This window comes from Procambarus clarkii, chromosome 37 (genome assembly GCF_040958095.1).
Source record: "Procambarus clarkii isolate CNS0578487 chromosome 37, FALCON_Pclarkii_2.0, whole genome shotgun sequence".
NCBI classification, from domain to species: Eukaryota; Metazoa; Arthropoda; class Malacostraca; order Decapoda; family Cambaridae; genus Procambarus; species Procambarus clarkii.
Window position 1 is genome coordinate 38,271,360 of NC_091186.1, and position 24,526 is coordinate 38,295,885.

General features: G+C 41.5%; 1 protein-coding gene across 1 annotated transcript in view; it reads right to left on the minus strand.

Annotated features, from left to right (window-relative positions):
- The window catches only part of LOC138349670 (uncharacterized), a 140,088-nt gene that overhangs the window by 90,707 nt on the left and 24,855 nt on the right, over nt 1–24,526 (minus strand). Inside the window, exon 2 of the mRNA XM_069337398.1 lies at nt 5,860–6,561. Coding sequence (XP_069193499.1) covers nt 5,860–6,090 — 231 coding nt within the window. The 5' untranslated portion in view covers nt 6,091–6,561. The remainder of the gene's footprint in view (nt 1–5,859; nt 6,562–24,526) is intronic.

The window sequence follows — 24,526 nt, forward strand, 5'->3', positions numbered from 1 at the left end:
GGAAGAGGTACAGGTAACCCCCACCTCGCCCAGTCCTGCCGAAAAGCATGAACGCCGACGGCTCACAGTCGAGGAAGGGCGCCACGCCGAAGTGAAGAGGTCCACCACCGGAGGCTCGAATGTCCGGCAGAGCTAACTGAACGACTCTGTGTCGACTGTCCACTCCGTTGCAAGGGGAAGGAAGTGGGACAGGCCCGTCTGTCAGGACATTGGACTCCCCAAACGTGAACTGCCAGGAGAGCCAAACCCTAAGAACTCAGCAGATGAGTCACCCGAAGTGACCAGCCCCAAAGAGCCAAGGACCGCATCGAACTCCCGTGATTCAGGCAATGAACCACTGGGAAACAGTCCAAATGAAGCCGGATCGTTGACTCGCCAGCGACCCGAATCCTCCAGAGCGACATCCACACAGCCGCGAACTCCCGCACTATGCTTTGAGCCCGATGGAAGGACTGACCCCATCGTCCTTGGCCAGCTTGGTCAGCACAGGTCACAAAACCCCTGCCAGGAGACGACGAGTCTGTGAACACATCGAGTGAGGGCTCGGGAAAAGCCAAGGCACTGAACCCCGAAAAACCCTTAGAGGAAGCTGGCAACACAGCAACTGAGGCAAAGCCTCAGGAGGCCGAACTCAGCGGTCGCAAGAGAGGTGCAAGAGACGCCCCTGAAGAAACCAGAACAGCTGACGAAGCCAAACCCGACCCGGTGGGTAGACCATCATGGCAAAGTTCAGGCTACACCACACAAACCCTCGAGCAACCGCCGTGTGACCCTAGAGCCCCTCAGGAACAGACGAAGGCTGGAATGCAGACAAAGCAGATCCACCGGAGGAAGAGACAAGGAAGTGGTCACAACGTCCCACACAAGACCCAGCCAAGACCGAACCTTAGAGGGAACCAGATGGGACTTCCTCCAGTTCACCCAGAACCAGAACCCGGCAAGCTCGGATAGAAATAAATCCCTGGCGAGCTGACACGTGAACTGACATGCAGCCCAAACCAGCCAGTCATCAAGGTAGGCCAAAACCCGAACACCTGACAGATGCAGACGGGCCACCATGACCCGGGTAAGGCGTGCAAACACGTGAGGTGCCAGGTCAACCCGAACGATAGACAATGAAAGCAGTAACTCTTGCACCCCACAACAAAACTGAGCCAGTCCCAGAACCCCAGATAAATTGGGATGTGCGAATACACGTCCTTGAGGTCCAGGAACACCATCCAAGTGCCTGGCTCCAACAGAAGCCGGACCTGGGACAGAGTGATCATCTGAAATGAGGGGCAAGAAACCCAGGGGTTGAGAAGGGACAAATCCAGAAAGAACCACAGGTTCGTACAGTCCCGTTTCTGAACTGGAAACAGTCGGGAAACCCACCTGAGAGACGTGGTCGTTTCGACCACGACCAAGTGCACCCACTCCAAGACAACCTAACAGAGCGCAAAAGAAGAGGCCTGCCCTGCCAGCCCCCGAACCCCCTGAAGAAGGAGGGGCGACCCAACGCTACCACACGCCGCAAGAAACAACCTGAAAATCCCACGAATCATGAGACCAGGCATAAGCAAACAGAGCAAGCCTCCCCCCCCCCCCCATCGCCCCATCAATAGGGTGAACCGCGAAAGGGCTGATGCCCCTTACGAGAACTTGACCTGCCTGCAGAGCGAGCACCACGCCTACCAGGTGCAGCCGAGACCAAAGGCGGCACCAGCTCCGAAACCGGCAACTGTGGCCCACCCCAACGTGCAGAACCGCGAGCCCTGGCATGACCCCTCTGGGAAGAACTAACATGAGAACCCTGGAGAACCAACAAATCAGACATCAGGCGGCAACTGGAAGAAGCCACCAGCCTATACTGCTCCACTGCAAAGGCCGCAAACAACAAAGGACACAAGTGTGAAAACAATCTAAGAGCCAGGGCCCAAGCGGATTCCAAGGAGGAAGCGAGCACCACCTGTCGACAGGCGAGATGCGCAGCGAAAAACCGCGAAAGCGCATACCGCAGGATTGGCGCAAACAGCTTCAAAAGTGCAGACGATGCACGAGCAGCCGAGACCAAGGCACCAGACCCAGGAATGGCCCCAAGCGCCTCTACATCCTCCACAAAGCCAATCCGAAGACAGCTCCAGGAGGGGGAAAAGAAATGAAGGACCAAAGCCAGCAAGCTACACACGTGCAAGTCCTCAGCCACAAGCGCAGCCAACATGGAAGGGAGCGGTAAATGAAGCTGAACCGCGCCAACATCCTGCAGAAGGGCAGGAGCAAAAAGGCACTCATTAAGGTGCTCAAAATCGCTCCCCCCCCCTTAGGTAAACCTGGACCACAGTCAACGCCTCGCGCCACTCAAGCCTGCGGGTACGACAGAAGGAGTCCCAAGCATCCAATGAGAACAAAGGGCAGTCCGCAAGCCAAGACGAGCCCGGAACCTCATAACGAACCCAGAATAGAGATGAAGAACCAGACCTGAAGAAAGATGGATCCTTTATGGAGGCATATTCTGGGTCGCGCAGGAGGTAAGCCGAAATGGCTGTCCACAGTAGGCGAGGCGCGGGAAGCCAAAAACCTCCGAAAGGACAGAACCGAAGGATCTGCGGTGGCGTTGTCTGCACGACTTATCATGTTGTTTACTGGTGACCACGATGGTCTGTCGGCACCATACCAGTTTACTTGTACAAGTATGGTGAATAAAACAGGTAGATATTTATATATAATGTGTGTGTATATAGCGTAATAACACCACAAACAGTATTATTGTAGGAGAAATATTAGTGCGTCTGGCCTTGAGGGCGGCAGCCACCAGCTGACTGTGTGAGGTCCTACGTCTTTGTACTTTTACTCACCATACAAGCTTAGATGTACAGTTATGGTGAACAAAACATGTAAATACTTATATATAACGTCTGTATATAAAAGCAAAAACAGTATGGTGGGAGGAGAATGGTGGCAAGTCAGGTGAGGTGAGGGAGGGAGTGGCAGCCAGTGGCGGGCTGCCACTGCCACTGCCACTCAGCATATGAACTTAGTGATTCGTTATGGTGAACACGAATGTAGATACTTATATATAGACGCTATATATATAGTGAATAAAAGCAAAAACAGTATGGTGGGAGGAGAATGTGGGCGAGTGAGGTGTTGAGGGAGGGAGTGAGTGGCAGCAAGTGGCTGGCTGGAATGTGGCGGTCACTCCTCGTTACTTTTTGACTCATAATAGCAACTTAGTGGTTCGTTATGGTGAACAAAACATGCAGATACTTATATATAACCTGTGTATATAGTGTAATAACCGACAAAGTATTTGTTCACTGTTTGATGAACATAATTGAATCAACAATATGGACACCATATTTTTGAGTACAGCTATGATTCACTCATTTTATTATATAAATATATCACACTACACACTATTGAATAATATTACTGCAAAAAACTAAGAAAAATCAATTAGAGACATTGATATAATTAGGTAATTATCTCTTTGTGGAAACTCTGGCCTGACAGCTGGCGAGCAACAGACCGCCTGGGATGCACGCTGAGTCAGCGCCTGTTTTTTGCCAGGCTTACCCGCCCTATAGCGGGCAATATATGCCACTTACAATTTTTTTAGTATTTTTCCCATTATCAGTGAACACAAATTAACAGGTTATGAAGAAATTTTTTTTTTTTTTTTTGTATGCGCCTGTGGGTGTCAAATGGTATATAGCCATGCGCCATTTTAGGGTTAACCTATCCTGTAACGAGCGAGCCCCGTGAATCCGAATAATGTCATCATTAGATTGAGTGAATTGAGTCACAAACAAGCAACAAAGCTCGCAGGAGTCAGGGTCAAATGTGTCACCGACCCAACAGGCAACACGACGGAGGCAAAAACAATGAGCATCACCTTAAGACAAAGGGACAGAGCAAGCCTCAAACTTACACAAAGTGAGTGCGAACTCAGGGGTCTCATCCATTGGATCCCGAGTGCCCCAGCGGGGTTTCCCAGGGCCCCTAGACTGGGTCTGCTAAGGGTAATCCCAGGCAGGGTACTGCTAACCAGCGCCCAAGCTACCAGTCAGCACAACTAATGCTGAACCCCCGGGACGTGTCCACTCACGAGGGTGAACCCGGGGGGTAACACCAAACAAAAACAACCCTAATATAAAGGAGGAGGCACACCAAGGCAGACCCCCCCCCCCCCACCAGGCTAAAAGAAAAAGAAAAACCTCACAAGAGGACATCATACCAAGATAAAAAAAGCGCCAGCCACTGTTATAGGTGAAAACTGGGAAGGACAAGGAGGGGCAGATGGAACCAAAGTCGAAGTGACTCCCACCCACAAGTCCGGGCCACTAAAACCAAAACGGGCCAGTCTCGGGGCATCTGGGGAAGCAACTAACCTCACATTGCAGCAACCTAAACGTAGCATGCAATGCAGCTGCTGCCTGCACCCTCATATCATGATCAGTAGCATGGGTGAACTGGAGAATGTACAAACAACAAACGTCACATGACTCTGGGTCAAAAGAATCACTGACCCTACACGCAGCATGGTGGAGGCACAACTGGTGATTGTCACCCTGATACAAGGAGACAGAGCAACTATCAACCTCACACAAAGCGAAAGGGAACTCAAGGGTCGCATCCATCGGACCCCCAGCGTGGTTTCCCAGGGCCCTTAGCCTTGGTAACAAGCTAAGGGAAGCCAGGCAGGGATCCTGCAAACCTGCACCCAAAACTACCAAGCAAACTTCTAAAAGCTGAACCCCCAGGACGTGTCCACTCACAGAGGGCCCAGCAGGGGATACCATAAAGAACACAGATATGTGTATATAGATACCCTGAATATATATAGGGGCAACCGATCAAAGGCAGACCCACCCACCAGGCAGGAAAACAAAAACAAAAGAAAAACCCTACAAAAGGACAACTTATCCAGGTGGAACAGAGCCGGCCGCTATAATAGGTGATAACTAGCCATGCAGTACCCCACGCTACCAGTGAGGTACGTCATACCAGTGACAAAAACTACCTCCTACCCTGAGGCAAGCAGGGGCAACAAAAGCGCCAGTTGACTCCAAGGGTAGCCAAGTACCGAGCAGTAAAAGACAGCAGAGGTAGATCCGAAGGTGATTTTTGGAAGGTGGCCATAAGCCCCAAGGGCAGTACTTACAAAGCACCGAGGGAAGGCGACCCTAGGTGCATGCAGCCCAAATACTGAAGAATATTACTCCTGGCTTGCACACCACCCTTAGACACAGACCATGCCACAAGGCACAGAAACTGAGACAAATTCAGTAGCCAGAGGCATAAGATCTCGCCATTATCACATCAGCCAAGAACTGAAGGGTGGATCGCTGGTGTGAGGGTCTGGGACTCCCCCTTCCCCCTCCCAGGGAGGGGGGTGGTAAGGTAGCACAGACAGCAGCGCAGCAACATGATGACGTCATGCTCATTTCCTAATTTTCGTTTGGGGAGTTCTGTCCACTTGTTCAGATTTCGGTAGCAATATTTTCACCAGAATAGGGGTTTGTTTTGGGGCACCTACCTTTCTGGGTGCCTGTCCTGGTCGATGGCAGACATAGAATGCTCCCAACCACATGGGAGTTTCTATAGGCCATTGCTCCTTGTGCCTCTCTGAGGGAGCCAAGTTCTGGCATGTGGTCCCCGGTAGGCAAGAACTCTATGCACATCGACTGATTCCAAAAAGCTAATATAGTATATTCATATCAGCCTGGATAGCTTCAGGAAACCAACGGGGCTCCCCCCAGAAAGTTTCCTATATATAAAGTCTACTCTCATCATGATGTGTCTCCATGTCAAAAGTGTTTATATAGAGGCAATACAACACTCAGTTGGGTGAGAACAATGTGACCTTCAGCAGCGTACCTTCACTGAGGTGTGGACAGTCTTGACATTAGGGAAGAGTTCCTGGCACTTCTGGAGCCAATCTTCTATCTTCATGCTGCACCCATCAGCTGTGTCTATGGTTGTGTCAAACTCCTGTGGAGTGTTGACTGCGTCGAGGCTCCCCAACATGGCCTGCAGCTGAGTCTTCCCTTCCTCTCCTTGTGTTGTCATATCCACCACACTGGTATCCTCCAGTTCCAAGAGCTTCATTGCTGACTTGTTCTGCTCTACCAGAGCATAGAGTCTGTCCTGGAGCTGGAGGTGGTGAGTCTTCCAGTCCCCCAGCTGGCCCCGATACTCCCCCAGCTGGGACAGTACCTCTTCACAGCTAGTAATGAGGATGCTGATGATGCTCTTCTGCTCCTGCACCAGGGAACGTAACTTCTTACTGATGCCTCTGGTGGGACCTTCATAAGGTTTTGCTGGCACTACTTCCTCAGTTGATGGCTGGATATTTTTGAGTTTCCTAACAAAAGCCTCCACAGCATAGTTAATTGGGAACTGAGTAGCGGCTGTGGCAGCGTGCTCGGCACGGCAGCTGGGGCAGGTCAGCTGACCATTCTTGATAGCATTGTCAACACACTGGGAGCAGAATGTGTGACCACACAGCAGTGTACGAGGTCGTAGTTGATTGTCGTCATAATCGTTAAAACACACTGAACATTCCTCTGGCTTGTTATCCTGTGGAAAAGAATATTTAGTTATGCTAGATGTATTTACAACAAAAACTAATATTACAGTACTTTATTTACTAATACAAATTACATAATATTTTTATACATTCTTTGCATTAGCTATTTCAGAGCAGGGTTAATATTACTGACAGATTAAATAATTCACAGCAAGGCCAATATTTTTTATAAACATATCCCAGAGTATGGGATAATATATTTTGGTAACATATTGCAGCAGCAGGGCTGTTTGTAAGCCATACCTGAGAGTACAGACTAACAAAACCCGTCCTTACTTTATTATGAATAATGGAAGGAACTGTATGTATCGTATGGAGTAATGGGGGAAGGATCAAGTATTCTTAGTCTAAGTTGGACAATAAGTACACTGTGGGTTACATCTTAACACATGGGTTTTACTGAACAACTCTGGATTATTTTACACTTACTATGGGGACACAATTACATTACAGGACTGTTGAGATTGAGTGATACTCTTCCCCAAACATAACCATGATGGATAAATTGACTATTGGTCTCACACAAATCTGGGCTTAGTTGATTTGATGGTGATAAGACCACCAAATCTTATCTATTTGATTTATAAACTAAGTACAGTATATATATATATATATATATATATATATATATATATATATATATATATATATATATATATATATATATGATTTTATATATATATATATATATATATATATATATATGTATATATATATATATATATATATATATATATATATATATGAATTCAGGCTTGTTCGCATATATATATATATATATATATATATATATATATATATATATATATATATAAAATGTCGTACCAAAGAGCCAGAACACACTTCTCGGCCTACTATGCAAGTCCCGATTTGCCTAATAAGCCAAGTTTTCATGAATTTCAATTTTTTTATATTTTTTCTTATGAAACAATACAGCTATTTATTTAATTATGTATGAGCTAATTTTTTTAAATTTGAGTTAAAACTACCGAAGATATATGACCGAAGCTAACGAACCCTAACTAACCTAACCTAACCTATCTTAACCTAACCTATCTTAACCTAACCTAAACTAACATAACTAAATCAATAATTTATGTTCTGAATATAATATAATAATAATATTTAAAATAAACTAATAGGAAACAATTTATTGAGAATAAAGAAAATCACTCGGCATATTAGGCAAATTGGTCCTTGTATAGTAAGCCGAGAAGTGCATTCTGGCTACTAGGTACGACATTATATATATATATATATATATATATATATATATATATATATATATATATATATATATATATATATATATATATTATTAAATATGACCGAAAAAGTAAGATTAATAATTCTAACACGAATTTTCTCAATCTTTCGTACATTACGCTTCACTGTTGGAGGTAAATAAAAAATCACTTCTCCAAAATTCATTTTTATTTCTAGTCTGACGCGTTGTCTAGTATGTTGACGACATTTTTACACAGGTACCTGATGTCAGACATCTGCAGGAGCTGAAGGAGGCATTTGAGCAGAGTTCCGTGCTGCGTTTCACTTACGAGACGGAAAAGGATGGGAAGCTGCCTTTTCTAGATGTAACAGTCATGGAAAAGGGCGGAGGTTTCCACACTGCAGTCTACACTAAGGAAACAAACATAGGAATGTGCCTAAATGCAAACAGCGACTGCCCTGACAGGTACAAGAGGAGTGTTGTTAACGCATACGTCGACCATGCTCTCAGCCACAGCTCAGAATGGAAGCAAGTCGACGAAGAACTCTGTAGGGTAAGGCAGGTCCTATTCAATAACGGCTTCTCCAATGGTTTCATCGAAGACATCATAAGAAGGAAAGTGAAAAGCCATGCAACCTCTGAAGAGACAACTAACACAACACCTATACCCCCTATTAGACTATTTTACAGGAACTTCTTTTCCACAGCTCATAAAACGGAGGAAAGGGTCCTGAAAGATATTGTTAATTGAAACGTTATCCCTACAGACAAAAATCAGAGGATACAACTGACGATTTACTATAAAACCAGAAAAACGGCCAGCCTACTCATGAGAAACTCCCCAGACACAAAACAGAACGCTTTAAAACAGACTAACGTCGTCTATGCCTTCAAATGCCCACTTGGGGACTGTAAGCTCCAAAAAACCCAGTATATAGGCAAGACAACAACATCTCTTTCTAGGCGTTTAACGATGCATAAGCAACAGGGCTCCATTAAGGAACATATAATCTCTTCCCATAACCAAAACATCGCCAGAGAAATCCTAGTAAACAACACAGAAATCATCGATAGATACAGCGATAGCAGGCGGCTTGACGTTTGCGAGGCACTACACATCAAGAAGTCAACACCAGCAATCAACAGCCAATTATTGCACAACTATATTCTACCCACCTCAAGACTCCGCTCCAATATAGAAGCATCAAGAAATATGGACCAATAGGCTTTCTACAAACACTTCTATTCAATACCCATTGTTTCTGTTCTGTCTTGTGTTGATACTTTTAATACCCTATTAATATCCCCTCTTGTTCTGTCTTGTGTTAATGCCACATCACCCCTCCCACCTCACTCAAATGTAGATATAAAATCAGAGATACGTAAGTTCTAATCAGTTGTGTATTTGTGAAGTCTTTGAAAATGTAATAAGTTTTACGAAACGCGCCCGTGTCGCGTCAGACTAGAAATAAAAATGAATTTTGGAGAAGTGATTTTTGATTTACCTCCAACAGTGAAGCGTAATGTACGAAAGATTGAGAAAATTCGTGTTAGAATTATTAATCTTACTTTTTCGGTCATATTTAATAATATATGTCTACAGGAAAGACTGCTACCAAAATATACTAATATATATATATATATATATATATATATATATATATATATATATATATATATATATATACAGTGGAACCTCTATTAACGAGTTTAATCCGTTCTGGCACCGAGCTCGTTACCTGGAAAACTCGTCTTTGGAAACAAATTTCCCCATTTAAAATAAAGGAAATAAATTTAATCCGTTCCACTCCCAAAAACATCCATACTTGTATGACTTTTTTTTATGTAAATATAATATTGCACATGTAAATATAAATGTTTTGTTGTAGTGTTTTAATATTTACTTTACCTTATGAAGAGTAGTTGCTGGCTTGAGGGAGACGATGGAGAGGTGGGAAGGATGAGAGGGGTTATGGTGTGGAAGGGGAATCCACCTCTGAGTCAGGCGGACTCTCTCTTCTTGGGAATTTCACCCAAATTTCATTTCAAATGTCACACAAGGATGCGTTAGACCAGCACCAAATAAAAAACTACGTTGATTACACTCGTTGTGTCAACAATATAATAGTCTTACCACGAAGATACAATACAATGCCGTTTTCTCAAATAGGCAATGTGGTTATTAAAGAAAACGGAAATTTCATAGCAAACATGTATACAATCCCCAAGTCGATCGGATAAGAATTGGATTTTATAGAAATATTTGCTCAAATGACGCTTGAGCGCGGTGTTTGGGTGCATTCAAGAGAAAAAAAGTGTGTCACGTTCAAGTGACATATACCTGCGAAAGTGATAACACTTTCATAAAGTGTTATCACAAAGTGATAAATTACTTAAACATTTTCACACACCTGGTTGTCACTGCTTTATCAGGGCAGCTTTTCCACGAATGAGTTCACCTTTTCAAACATTCCAAACACTTCCCTGATCTCAGTGGAAGAGGCAGCATCCTCCCTTACCTCCTCATTCCCTTACTAATGGTGTAAATTGTTGATGAGGACCTGCCATACTCCCTTGTGAGATCAATCACACAGACACCACACTCATGCTTTGCTATAATTTTCTTCTTTAAATCCACAGTAATTGTGTCTTTCTTCCTCTTGACAACACTATCTTTAGCAAGCAGCTTCTTTGGAGACATCGTGTGTTACAAATTGTAGTCGCAAAACCACTAAAAACCCAAAGAAAAGCTCAAATAAATCCAGAGGGATGCTTGTCGTGTGAGATACAACAACAACACTGGCGTCGGAGGCGTCTGAGAATTTGCGAAAACCCGCGAGACGCTAGGAAGCGCCATGTAGTTTCACTCGTTAATAGAGGCGAGCTCGTCAATAGAGACAAATTTGCTGCGAGTGGCTTGCTCGTTACTGGAAAAACTCGTTAATAGAGCCACTCGTTAATAGAGGTTCCACTTTATATATATATATATATATATATATATATATATATATATATATATATATATATATATATATATATATATATATATATATTATATATATATATATATATATATTATATATATATATATTAGTATATTTTGGTAGCAGTCTTTCCTGTAGACATATATTATTAAATATGACCGAAAAAGTAAGATTAATAATTCTAACACGAGTTTTCTCGATCTTTCTTATGTTTCTTTTCACTGTTATGGTAATTGAAAAATCAATTCTCCAAAATTCATTTTTATTTCTAGTCTGACGCGACACTTGAACGCGTTTCGTAATAACTTATTACATTTTCAAAGACTTTTAGTTTACACACACACAACTATTACCTGCAAACACTAAACAGAGTTCTTACTTATGCTATGATTTAAACAGCTTTCATTTTTCATTTTATACCCGCATTTTGGGTGAGGTGATATGTTACAACAGTTTTGGATGAGGTGAACAAAACTTTCAACACAGGATAGAACACGAAACAATGGGTATTGAAGGTGAGAATGGAAGTAATTGCAGAGGGCCTATTGGCCCATATTTCTTGATGCTTCTATATTGGAGCGGAGTCTTGAAGTGAGTAGAATATAGTTGTTCATTAATTGGCTGTTGATTGCTGGTGTTGACTTCTTGATGTGTAGTGACTCGCAGATGTCAAGCCGCCTGCTATCGCTGTATCTATCGATGATTTCTGTGTTGTTTGCTAAGATTTCTCTGGTGATGGTTTGGTTGTGGGAAGAGATTATATGTTCCTTAATGGAGCCCTGTTGCTTATGCATCGTTAATCGCCTGGAAAGAGATGTTGTTGTCTTGCCCATATACTGAGTTTTTTGAGGCTTACAGTCCCCAAGAGGGCATTTAAAGGCATAGACGACGTTGGTCTCTTTTTAAAGCATTCTGCTTTGTGTCTAGAGAGTTTCTCATGAGTAGGCTGGCCGTTTTTTTGGTTTTATAGGCAACTACAATTTTATCGAGGCAACTACAGAAGCACCATACTGTCCCCCGAGCTCAAAGCGGCAGCTAAGAGCCTTCGTGAGAACAAGGAAATAGTTGTCAGGAGAGGTGACAAGTCGCCAATATACGTCATTCTTAAAAAAGACGAATATCTGGCGAAAATGAACCTCATACTCTCTGACCAAACTAAATTCCAAAGGGTAACGAAGGACACTACAGCCGAATTGAAAGCAAAGGTCAACAAATTGATCGAAACTGTGAACGCCAAGAAATCCGGACTCCACCTGCCAAAGATTATTGGGGAATATAAACCTGGATACGCGTATGGAAATGTCAAGACACATAAGCCTGGAAACCCACTTCGGCCAATCATCAGCCAGATACCCACACCCACGTACAGACTGGCGAAACGACTCAACGGTTTGCTGACTCCTAATATCCCTTGCGCCTTCAGCCTGAAGTCTCTAAAGGAATTTGTTGACTTACTGCGGGGAACACGGGCCACAGGGATAAGAGCCTCATTGGACGTAGAATCACTGTTTACCAATGTACTTGTGGATGAAACAATCGGGATGATAGCGGACAGAGTGTATCGTGATCCGGCCTGTACTCCTCTTGACATACCAGAAAACATTCTAAGGAAACTAATCCAAGCTTGTACTAAAGAGGCACCCTTCTTGAGCCCGGATGGGCACATGTATAAGCAAGTAGATGGGGTTGCCATGGGTTCTCCCCTAGGTGTCCTTTTTGCGAACTTCTACATGGGTACCATCGAGCAAAAAGTCTTAGTCGACATGAACTTGAAACCGGCCATATACCGCAGGTATGTTGACGACATTTTTACACAGGTACTTGATGTCAGACATCTGCAGGAGCTGAAAGAGGCATTTGAGCAGAATTCTGTGTTGCGTTTCACTTACGAGATGGAGAAGGATGGGAAGCTGCCCTTTCTAGATGTAACAGTCATGGAAAGGAGCGGAGGTTTCCACACTGCAGTCTACACTAAGGAAACAAACATAGGAATGTGCCTGAATGCCAACAGTGACTGCCCAGACAGGTACAAAAGGAGTGTTGTTAACGCTTATGTCGACCGTGCTCTCAGCCACAGCTCAGGATAGAAGCAAGTCGACGAAGAACTCTGTAGGGTAAGGCAGGTCCTAGTCTACAACGGCTTCTCCAATGGTTTCGTTGAAGACATCACAAGAAGGAAAGTGAAACGCCATGCAACCTCTGAAGAGACAACTAACACAACACCTATACCCCCTATTAGACTATTTTACAGGAACTTCTTTTCCACAGCTCATAAAATGGAGGAAAGGGTCCTGAAAGATATTGTTAATAGAAATGTTATCCCTACAGACAAAAATCAGAAGATACAACTGACGATTTACTATAAAACCAAAAAAAAACAGAAAAACGGCCAGCCTACTCATGAGAAACTCTCCAGACACAAAGCAGAATGCTTTAAAAGAGACCAACGTCGTCTATGCCTTCAAATGCCCTCCTGGGGACTGTAAGCCTCAAAAAACTCAGTATATAGGCAAGACAACAACATCTCTTTCCAGGCGATTAACGATGCATAAGCAGCAGGGCTCCATTAAGGAACATATAATCTCTTCCCACAACCAAACGATCACCAGAGAAATCTTAGCAAACAACACAGAAATCATCGATAGATACAGCGATAGCAGGCGGCTTGACATCTGCGAGGCACTACACATCAAGATGTCAACACCAGCAATCAACAGCCAATTAATGCACAACTATATTCTACCCACTTCAAGACTCCACTCCAATATAGAAGCATCAAGAAATATGGGCCAATAGGCCCTCTGCAATTACTTCCATTCTTACCTTCAATACCCATTGTTTCGTGTTCTATCCTGTGTTGAAAGTTTTGTTCACCTCATTGAAAACTGTTGTAACATATCACCTCACCCAAAATGTGGGTATAAAATGAAAAATGAAAGCTGTTTAAATCATAGCATAATTAAGAACTCTGTTTAGTGTTTGCAGGTAATAGTTGTGTGTGTGTAAACTAAAAGTCTTTGAAAATGTAATAAGTTATTACGAAACGCGTTCAAGTGTCGCGTCAGACTAGAAATAAAAACGAATTTTGGAGAATTGATTTTTCAATTACCATCAACAGTGAAAAGAAACATAAGATCGAAAAAATTTGTGTTAGAATTATTAATATCACTTTTTCGGTCATGTTTAATAATATATATATATATATATATATATATATATATATATGTCGTCGTACCTAGTAGCCAGAACGCACTTCTCGGCCTACTATGCAAGGCCCGATTTGCCTAATAAGCCAAGTTTTCATGAAATAATTTTTTTCGACTACCTAACCTACCTAACCTAACCTAACCTAACTTTTTCAGCTACCTAACCTAACCTATAAAGATAGGATAGGTTATGTTAGGTAGGGTTGGTTAGGTTCGGTCATATATCTACGTTAATTTTAACTCCAATAAAAAAAAATTGACCTCATACATAATGAAATGGGTAGCTTCATCATTTCATAAGAAAAAAAATAGAGAAAATATATTAATTCAGGAAAACTTGGCTTATTAGGCAAATCAGGCCTTGCATAGTAGGCTGAGAAGTGCGTTCTGGCTACTAGGTATGACATATATATATATATATATATATATATATATTATATATATATATATATATATATATATATATATATTATATATATATATATATATATATATATATATATTATATATATATTATATATATATTATATATATATATATATATATATATATATATATATATATATATATATATATATATATATAAATATATGCAGAAAATCCACAAAGAAATTGTGGATAAAGAAATTGCACAACTATATTCTACCCACCTCAAGACTCCGCTCCAATATAGAAGCATCAAGAAATATATATATATATATATATATATATATATATATATATATATATATATATATATATATATATATATATATATATATATATATATATGTATATATATATATATATATATATATATATATATATATATATATATGTCGTACCTAGTAGCCAGAACGCACTTCTATGCCTACTATGCAAGGCCCGATTTGCCTAATAAGCCAAGTTTTCCTGAATTAATATATTTTCTCTATTTTTTTTCTTATGAAATGATAAAGCTACCCATTTCATTATGTATGAGGTCAATTTTTTTTTATTGGAGTTAAAATTAACGTAGATATATGACCGAACCTAACCAACCCTACCTAACCTAACCTAACCTATCTTTATAGGATAGGTTAGGTTAGGTAGCCGAAAAAGTTAGGTTAGGTTAGGTTAGGTAGGTTAGGTAGTCGAAAAACAATTAATTGATGAAAACTTGGCTTATTATGCAAATCGGGCCTTGCATAGTAGGGCAAAAAGTGAGTTCTGGCTACTAGGTACGACATATATATATATATATATATATATATATATATATATATATATATATATATATATATTATATATATATATATATATATTATATATATATTATATATATATATTATATATATATATTATATATATATTATATATATATATTATAGTGAAAAGATATATATATATATGCAGAAAATCCACAAAGAAATTGGAAAGGAAGATGAACGTTTCGGCCGTTTTACAGCCGTTATCAACACCAGACTGACTAGGAGAAACAAAGAGAGGGTACAGGTCAACAGCTGAATATGACCACATATTCCCAGGTAAAGAATTACCCAGAAGCAGTATAGATTTAGCTTAGAATAATATGATTAAGCGGTCAGAGAATAAGGATGAAAGATTAAAGCCTCAATGAACACACAATATATGAATATAATATTGAAATGAGACATAGTAGCCCTTTCAGAGTTTTTTCTTAAACTGTTGTGCAATATTGTATCTTAAAAATGATCAAGTTTGTACATACCAGTACTAAAATTGATAAGATTTAGACACTGATTAAGGCAGACTCGATCAAATTCCGTTCCACGAAACCACGACAATTAGTAATGCTTTTTGCTCCATCTCACTTAATTGTGTGATCACACAAACTCATGTGTAGATACAATGCACTAGACGTTTGGGCAGTTCTAATACTATAAGCATGTTGGGACAACCGCAATTGTAAGGACTTTCCTGTTTGTCCAAGATACACAGAATCACAATCATTGCAGGGAATCGAATACACACAACCTGCTGTACCAGGAGAATTTTTTATTAAATTGGACTTGATCGTACTATTAGTGTAATAATGATGAACGTACTAATAATGAACAGGGTAGCACTTGTTCACTGAGGCATTCTCGTAGAAACCGAAGACGAAGTTTCAAGGAATGAAATTGAAATTGAAATTGAAATAAGTTTATTGAGGTAAAATAAAATATACACAAAGGGATGAGGCAGCTCAAGCTATTCTCACCCCGTTCAGTACATCGTGTTAATACATACATAGACACACATCACAAACAATAAACATATTACCAAACATTCTGAGAGATAAACATATACATTTCCTCCTTTACACAAGTAGTATGGTATCAGACATACACATAATTACTTTTATGACCTTGGTATACTGTATACACAATTTGCAAGAGACCTGCAGATAATTCAACAAAAAATTACAGTCTTGGTGTAAAATTCTTATATCTCTCAAGAATATCATCAACCTTTCCGTTGTGGCACATCCAGGCTATTTGTTCAGGAACAGTCCTCAGTGTTTCTATATACATTAATCAACGGACATAATGGGCTAGGGTGTGAGACCTTAACATAACACATAGTTTACACTTCGTGTCATTATCATGAACACCTATCCCATATTCCCAGTAATATTTGTAACCAAGCCTGAGCCGCATGTACACAGAGTCACTCCAAGCATTTCTCCTTTTACCATAAGTGAAATGGGTGTTTTGACTAGCATACATGTAGTGTTGCATGGTTTGACTTCTCTCATACATTATACTTCTCCTCTCCACTTCTGCCTGTGCCTGAATATTTCTGATCTTGCTTCTTATTTGTCTCATTGTGAATTCACATTCAATGTCAACTTGTGGTTTTGATGTGGCACGTTTGGCTAAGTCATCCGCCACCTCGTTGAGCACTATTCCAACATGAGATGGAATCCACATGAATTTCACACTATAACCTTTCAGCTGTATCTCAGTTATTCTTTTCTTACAATCCTCAACTATGGACATGAAGACTGGGTTTCGACTGTTTGAGGAATCAAGTGCTCCTTGGCTATCGACAAATACAAAAACATTTTTGTCGTGATGACGTGCTTCCTCCAAACACGCCAGAATGGCCTGCAGTTCAGCTTGTGTGGATGATACATAATTACTTAGTCGGAGTTCAATTATCCTGTCCATGGTCCCAAACTCAGTATATTCCCTTATTAGGACACCACACCCTGCCCTGCCATCCTCCGCCACTGACCCGTCACAATATACACGTAAACTGTTGCCTCTTGGTAACCGAGATATCATGCTTCCATACAAACACCATAATTGTCCCGGTTCATGATGAATCTTTTTCACCTTGAGGGGTACAATTTCGATGTCTATTTTCTGTACTTTCCAGGAGCAGACCTATTACACTGTTGAGAGGGTTTACAGCAGTCAAGTACATCGTATTCCCTGAGGTCATGAGCTAATCCCCTCCTGTAGCGTGTCTCCCTCAGTTTCCTGGAAGTGTGTACGTCACTCAAGCAGGTCTGAACACTCTGAAACAGCTTATCTCCTCCTTTTCTCCGCATGAAACAAATAGATACTCTAGTGTTAATGTCACAGACTCTATTATACACACTCTGTAAATTTAATTCCATTCTCAGTATTTCAATCATTGCATTTCTTTGACATCCAAGAATAATCCTCATAGCCTCGTTCTGTATCAGCTCTATTTTTTTAATTCTGCCTTGGCCTGTTTAAGACAAAACGGGTGCTGCGTAGTCTATCAGGGACCGAACAATGCTTATGTATAACATCTGCAAGATAGGTACCCCAACACCTTTACCAGAAAAAGCCAGTGCTTTTAGAGGATGCAGACGGGCTTTACATAAGGTGCTGATATGATTTATTTCAGCATTTTTACTCTCACATGTGTATCCAACATACATGCCCAGATACTTGTACTTCTGAACACGGCTCAGTTCCACATTCAAGGAATGAGATTTCACTAAAGCAGAACGAAGTTTAGTAACAAAAGGTTTAAGGGAAGGGTAGAGAGAGAAGCCTTAAACCTTTTGTTACTAAACTTCGTTATACTTTAGTGAAATCTCATTCCTTGAAACTTCGTCTCCGGTTTCTTCGAAACTGCCTCAGTGAACAGGTGCTACCCCTGATCATTATTACCAAACAGCGTTCTTAAATTGTCTGATCGTTCGTTTGATGAGATACCCCACATTGTGCTTATGAAAAACATTGATTTACTTAAATTAGAAGTTCATGAATGCTTTAAAGTAGTGGATAACTGTAAATATGCTTTCCTCCAAGCCATTCCGCCTGAATGGAGCCAGTGTTTGATGGATTACTGTTATACTAGTTAAGAGGTCTGACAACAGAAAGGTGAGTACTAAACTTGATTTCAAATTGAAGAGACTTGTTCAACAAAGTAACTGGAATAAACACTCCAACCGGGATTTTGTTATCAACTCTCGGATAGACAACTTGATAACAACATGATTGCTGCATTAGGATATGGCCTAAACTTTGCCACATCTAACGGAACAGTAAATTTTGTAGATATTGCCAAATGTTTCAGCAATCTCGAAAAGTATAGTGATGTCTCAGTTGAAAATATTAATGTGTGTGCAAGGGTATGATGTATGGTGTTTTACTTAACAAATCTGTTCCTAATTGTCCAAGTCGATTTATTCATGCGTTCAAAAATCTAAAAAATGATAACTCATTATCCCTGCACTGAGAGACATTGCACAGGGCCTCCTGGTGGAACTAGCTAGATTCTCCAACATATGTCTAGCTGGCAACATACCAGAGACCATACGGCCTATCTTTTTTGGTGCTTCACTCTGTGCCCTCAGGAAAAAAGATGAAGGAATCAGACCGATAGCTGTGGGCAATTCACTCTGGCGCCTCGTCGCTAAGGCTGCTGCCAGAACAGTTAGTCAGTCAGCAGCAGACATGCTGAAGCCAAAACAGCTTGGGTTTGGCATTCCCCAAGGGTGTGAGGCAGCGGCTCATGCAGCTAGAGCCTACATTGCCAACATTACGGATGAAAAAGCCCTGATAAAACTGGACTTCAAAAATGCTTTCAATCTGGTTAGAAGGGATGCAGTACTCAGTGCGGTTCATCGCCTTTTTCCTTCCCTCTACCCGTTTGTAAACTCATGTTACAGCAAGAATCTCTCTTTGCTTTTCGGGGAACACGAAATTGAGTCACAAGAAGGTGTCCAACAGGGTGACCCCCTTGCTTCTTTTCTTTTCTGCCTAGTCATTAAGGAAGTCACCGATAACCTTTCCAGTGAGCTCAACATTTAGTTTTTGGATGATGGTACTCTAGCCAGCTCCCCAGCCTCACTCTTGTACGACATAAGAATAATTCAGGAGCAAGGAGCAAGTCTAGGCCTCACCCTGAACTCTTCCAAGTGCAAAATAACCTCCACCAACCAGAACATAATAGAGCAAATAAAGGTTGTTTTGCCTGATATTCACATAACCAACCCTGAGGACAGCACACGTCTAGGTGCTCCTCTTGGAGGGAATGCCATAGACGGGGTCCTTGGTAAGATCACTGACCTGAAGAGGATGAATGAGAGGATTGAAGACATCGATGCTCATGATGCACTTTACCTCATCACCAGATGCTTGTCCCTCCCCAGGCTGACCTACCTACTTAGATGTTCGCCATCTTTCAATAATATTAAAATAGAGGAGTACGACAGTTTACTGAAATCAATGCTAGAAAAAGCCCTCAACCTTTCTCTCAGCAACTCACAGTGGAAACAGGCTTCCCTTCCTGTCAGACTCGGGGGCCTCAGGGTGTGCACAGCAACACAAATTGCGGTACCAGCGTTTCTGTCCTCTTCAGTGGCATCTGACAACTTGGTGAAGGAAATCCTTCCTAAGCACCTAGCTCAATGGGCAGGGATACATGATCCCAGCTTTGCAGACTGCACCACCAAATGGGTCTCTCTCGCAGGACCAGCACCCCAACCACTGCTTTCTGAAGCCCATAAGCAATCCAGCTGGGATCGCCCCATTGCCGACCAAGAAGCTGCGATAACACCACACAATACTGCCCGATTTAAAGCTGTAGCAGCTCCCCATGCAGGGGGACTTCCTATTAGCAACCCCAATGTCAGCAACTGGCACTTGTCTCACATCGCAGGCCCTTCGAACTGCTGTGGCTCTCTGCCTCACTGCCTCAATTCACACTAAATACAGGTGTATTTGCGGCGAGGCAGTGGCTGACAGGTACAGACGGCATGGCCTTCTCTGCCTAAGGACAGGAGGATGGCATGCAAGATACGGCGAGGTTAACGACATTATCATGAGAAGCCTTACCACAGCCAGTTGTCCAGCAGAGAGAGAGCCCCTTTACCTAAAGCCCCGCAACTCTGATGAGCCTGTCGGTCGCCCAGACAGGATCACGGTGAACACCTGGAAGAATGGTAGACAGTTGGTGTGGGACTACACTTGCGTTTCAACCTTAGCCAACACCTATGTTGACTTCAGTGCTACACAAGCAGGAGGAGCTGCCAATTACCAGGAAGCAGCCAAGTAACGTAAATACAGAGACCTTGAGCACCACAACAATTTTGTCCCCATTGCCTCAAAGACACTTGGTGCCTGGTGTAAAAGTGCTGCAAGTTTTTTGAAGGAACTGGGGTCCAAGCTAATTGAAACAACTAGAGACCCTATAGCCGCCAGTTTTCTCTTTCAGCGCCTTAGTGTGGTGATCCAGAAAGGAAATGCTCACTGCATCCATGGTTCCTGCCCGCCATCTGAGGAGGTGGAGGAGCTGTACAACTTGTGACAAGTAGTCTTGTACATTGCATGTAACAAATGTTGTAACCCTTTTTGTGTAATGAAATTTTAAAATAAAGTTAGATATATATACACACACACACTAAAAGAATAGGGGTGGTAGGGGAAGAAAATATCAAGGTGTTCAGTGAGGATCCACAAGGTCTTCTCTGAGTATTCATTATTTTCTTCTCCGAGGCTATGGGTCCCTACACTTGCACCAGAGGTGGTACCCCTTTATATTATATATATATATATATATATATATATATATATATATATATATATATATATATATATATATATTATATATATATATATATATATATATATATATATATATATATATATATATACAGTATATATATATATAGTGGCACCTCGACATCCGATTGCCCCTACTTACGATAAATTCGAGTTACGATATAAATTTCATCAAAAAATGTGACTCAACATCTGATGGTGTCGTCAACATCCGATATTTGTTGGTACACGTTCGGGTCGGCCGAGCGCGTGGTTCCCGGTCACGCAGTCCGACCTGCCTCAGTTTACTACAGCTACCCGCTTAGTGATGATCGCGCCTATAAGAAATTCCGCTTTTGTGGTGATTTTTTTCATTTTGAACATTAAAGTAATTATTATCTATCCCGCCATGAGTCCCAGGAAAGTCAGTGGTAAGGCTCAACATATGAGATCCATTGTAAGAATGACCAGAGCAGAAACAAGAGATCATTTGTAAATATGAAGACGGTGTGCGGGTAGGTGAACTGGCTAGGCAGTACAACAAATCTCAGTCAACGATATCCACCATACTAGCTAAGAAAAAGGATATTATGAGTGCTAAAGTGGCAAAAGGCATATCAATAATCACGAAACATAGAACACAAACACATGAGGATGTTGAAAAGTTATTATTAATTTGGATACACAACAAGAAGTTAGTGGGTGATAGCGTTTCGGAGGCCATCATTTGTGAAAAGGCAAGAAAATTGCATGAAGACCTTTTAAAGAAAACCCCTGGAACGAGTGATGCAGAAGTAAAAGAGTTTAAGGCGAGCAGGGGATGGTTTGAGAAATTTAGAAAAAGAAGTGGAATTCATAGTGTTGTGAGGCATGGGGAGGCTGCCAGCGCAGACAAACCAGCGGCTGAAAGATTCATTGGCGAATTTAAAGATTTTGTGCAGAGTGAGGCATACCTACCACAACAAGTGTTTAATTGTGATGAGACAAGGCTATTCTGGAAAAGATTGCCAAAGAAAACATACATTACCAAGGAGAAGACATTGCCTGGACACAAGCCTATGAAAGATCGGTTTACTCGTGTTGTGTGGTACTGCGAGTGGCGATTTGAAAATTAAACCCTTGCTTGTGTATCATTCCGAAAATCCAAGGGTTTTCAAAAAATATAATGTGCAGAAACACAAAATGTGTGTGATGTGGAAGGCTAATGCTAAGGCATGGGTGACTAGGCAATTTTTTACGGAGTGGGTGAATATGGTGGTGTGCCCTGCCATCAAAAAATATTTGCAGGAGAACAGTTTGCCACTCAAGGCCCTGCTTCTCCTCAATAATACTCCTGCCCATCCTCCAGGCTTGGAGGATTCATTGGATGAGAAATTTAAGTTTCTTACAATAAGTTCCTTCCTCCCAACACCACTCCTCTACTTCAGCCTATGGACCAGAAAATCATTGCCAATTTTAAGAAACTCTATGAAAGGGCACTTTTCTGGAGATGTGTCGAAGTGACGGATGCCACAAACCTCACCCTCAAAGAGTTCTGGAAAAAACATTTTAACATTTATAGTGCTTTAAAACTTGTTGACAAAGCCTGGCAAGAAGTGACTGTAAGAACCATAATCTCTGGCTGGAGAAAACTGTGGCCTGAATGTGTTGCAGAACGAGACTTTGAGGGGTTTGAGTCTGAACCTGAAGTGCCTCTCGTTGAGGAAATTGTTTCTCTGGGTCGGCAATTGGGTTTGGAGTTGGATGGTGCTGATGTGGAGGAGTTGGTGGAAGAACACAACAAAGAACTGACCACCGAAGAACTCCAAGCCCTTCAAAAGGAGCAGCAAAAAGAGGTAGCTGAGGAAATTTCTTCAGGGGAGGATGTGCCAGTAGAGGATGTTTCTTCCTCAAAAATTTAGAAAATGTGTGCAATATGCGAAAAATTGCAAACCTTTGCTGAAACGACTCACCCAAATCAAGCTGCAGTTTGTCGTTGCCTTAACCTATTCAATGACACTGTGATGCATCATTACCGACTAACGTTAAAAAGAAGGGAAAAACAAATGTCTCTTGACAAATTTGTAGTGAGACAAACAAGCACTGAACCACAACCAGGTCCTAGCGGCATTCAGGCAAAACGTAGGAGAGAGAGTACCCCAGAGAAAACAGAACGGATTAATTCAAATCCCTTTATTTCTTATGGGAAAATTCGCTTCGACTTCCGATGCGTCTCTGGGAACGGATTAGCATCGGAAGTCGAGGCCCCAGTGTGTGTGTGTACTCACCTATTTGTGCTTGCAGGATCGAGCATTGACTCTTGGATCCCGCCTTTCTAGCTATCGGTTGTTTACAGCAATGACTCCTGTCCCATTTCCCTATCATACCTAGTTTTAAAAGTATGAATAGTATTTGCTTCCACAACCTGTTCCCCAAGTGCATTCCATTTTTCCACTACTCTCACGCTAAAAGAAAACTTCCTAACATCTCTGTGACTCATCTGAGTTTCCAGTTTCCACCCATGTCCCCTCGTTCTGTTATTATTACGTGTGAACATTTCATCTATTTCCACTTTGTCAATTCCCCTGAGTATTTTATATGTCCCTATCATATCTCCTCTCTCCCTTCTTTTCTCTAGTGTCGTAAGGTTCAGTTCCTTCAGCCGCTCTTCATATCCCATCCCTCGTAACTCTGGGACAAGCCTCGTCGCAAACCTCTGAACCTTCTCCAGTTTCTTTATGTGTTTCTTCAGGTGGGGGCTCCATGATGGCGCGGCATACTCTAAGACGGGTCTCACGTAGGCAGTGTAAAGCGCCCTAAAAGCCTCCTCATTTAGGTTTCTGAATGAAGTTCTAATTTTCGCCAGTGTAGAGTACGCTGCTGTCGTTATCCTATTTATATGTGCCTCAGGAGTTAGATACACACACACACACACACACACACACACACACACAGGAGAGTGTGTGTGTGTGTGTGTGTGTGTGTGTGTGTGTGTGTGTGTGTGTGTGTGTGTGTGTATATATATATATATATATATATATATATATATATATATATATATATATATATATATATATATATATATATATATATTATTAAATATGACCGAAAAAGTAAGATTAATAATTCTAACACGAATTTTCTCAATCTTTCGTACATTACGCTTCACTGTTGGAGGTAAATCAAAAATCAATTCTCCAAAATTCATTTTTATTTCTAGTCTGACGCGACACGGGCGCGTTTCGTAAAACTTATTACATTTTCAAAGACTTTAGTTCACAAATACACAACTGATTAGAACTTACATATCTCCGATTTTATATCTACATTTGAGTGAGGTGGGAGGGGTGATGTGGCATTAACACAAGACAGAACAAGAGGGGATATTAATAGGGTATTAAAAGTATCAACACAAGACAGAACACAAACAATGGGTATTGAATAGAAGTGTTTGTAGAAAGCCTATTGGTCCATATTTCTTGATGCTTCTATATTGGAGCGGAGTCTTGAGGTGGGTAGAATATAGTTGTGCAATAATTGGCTGTTGA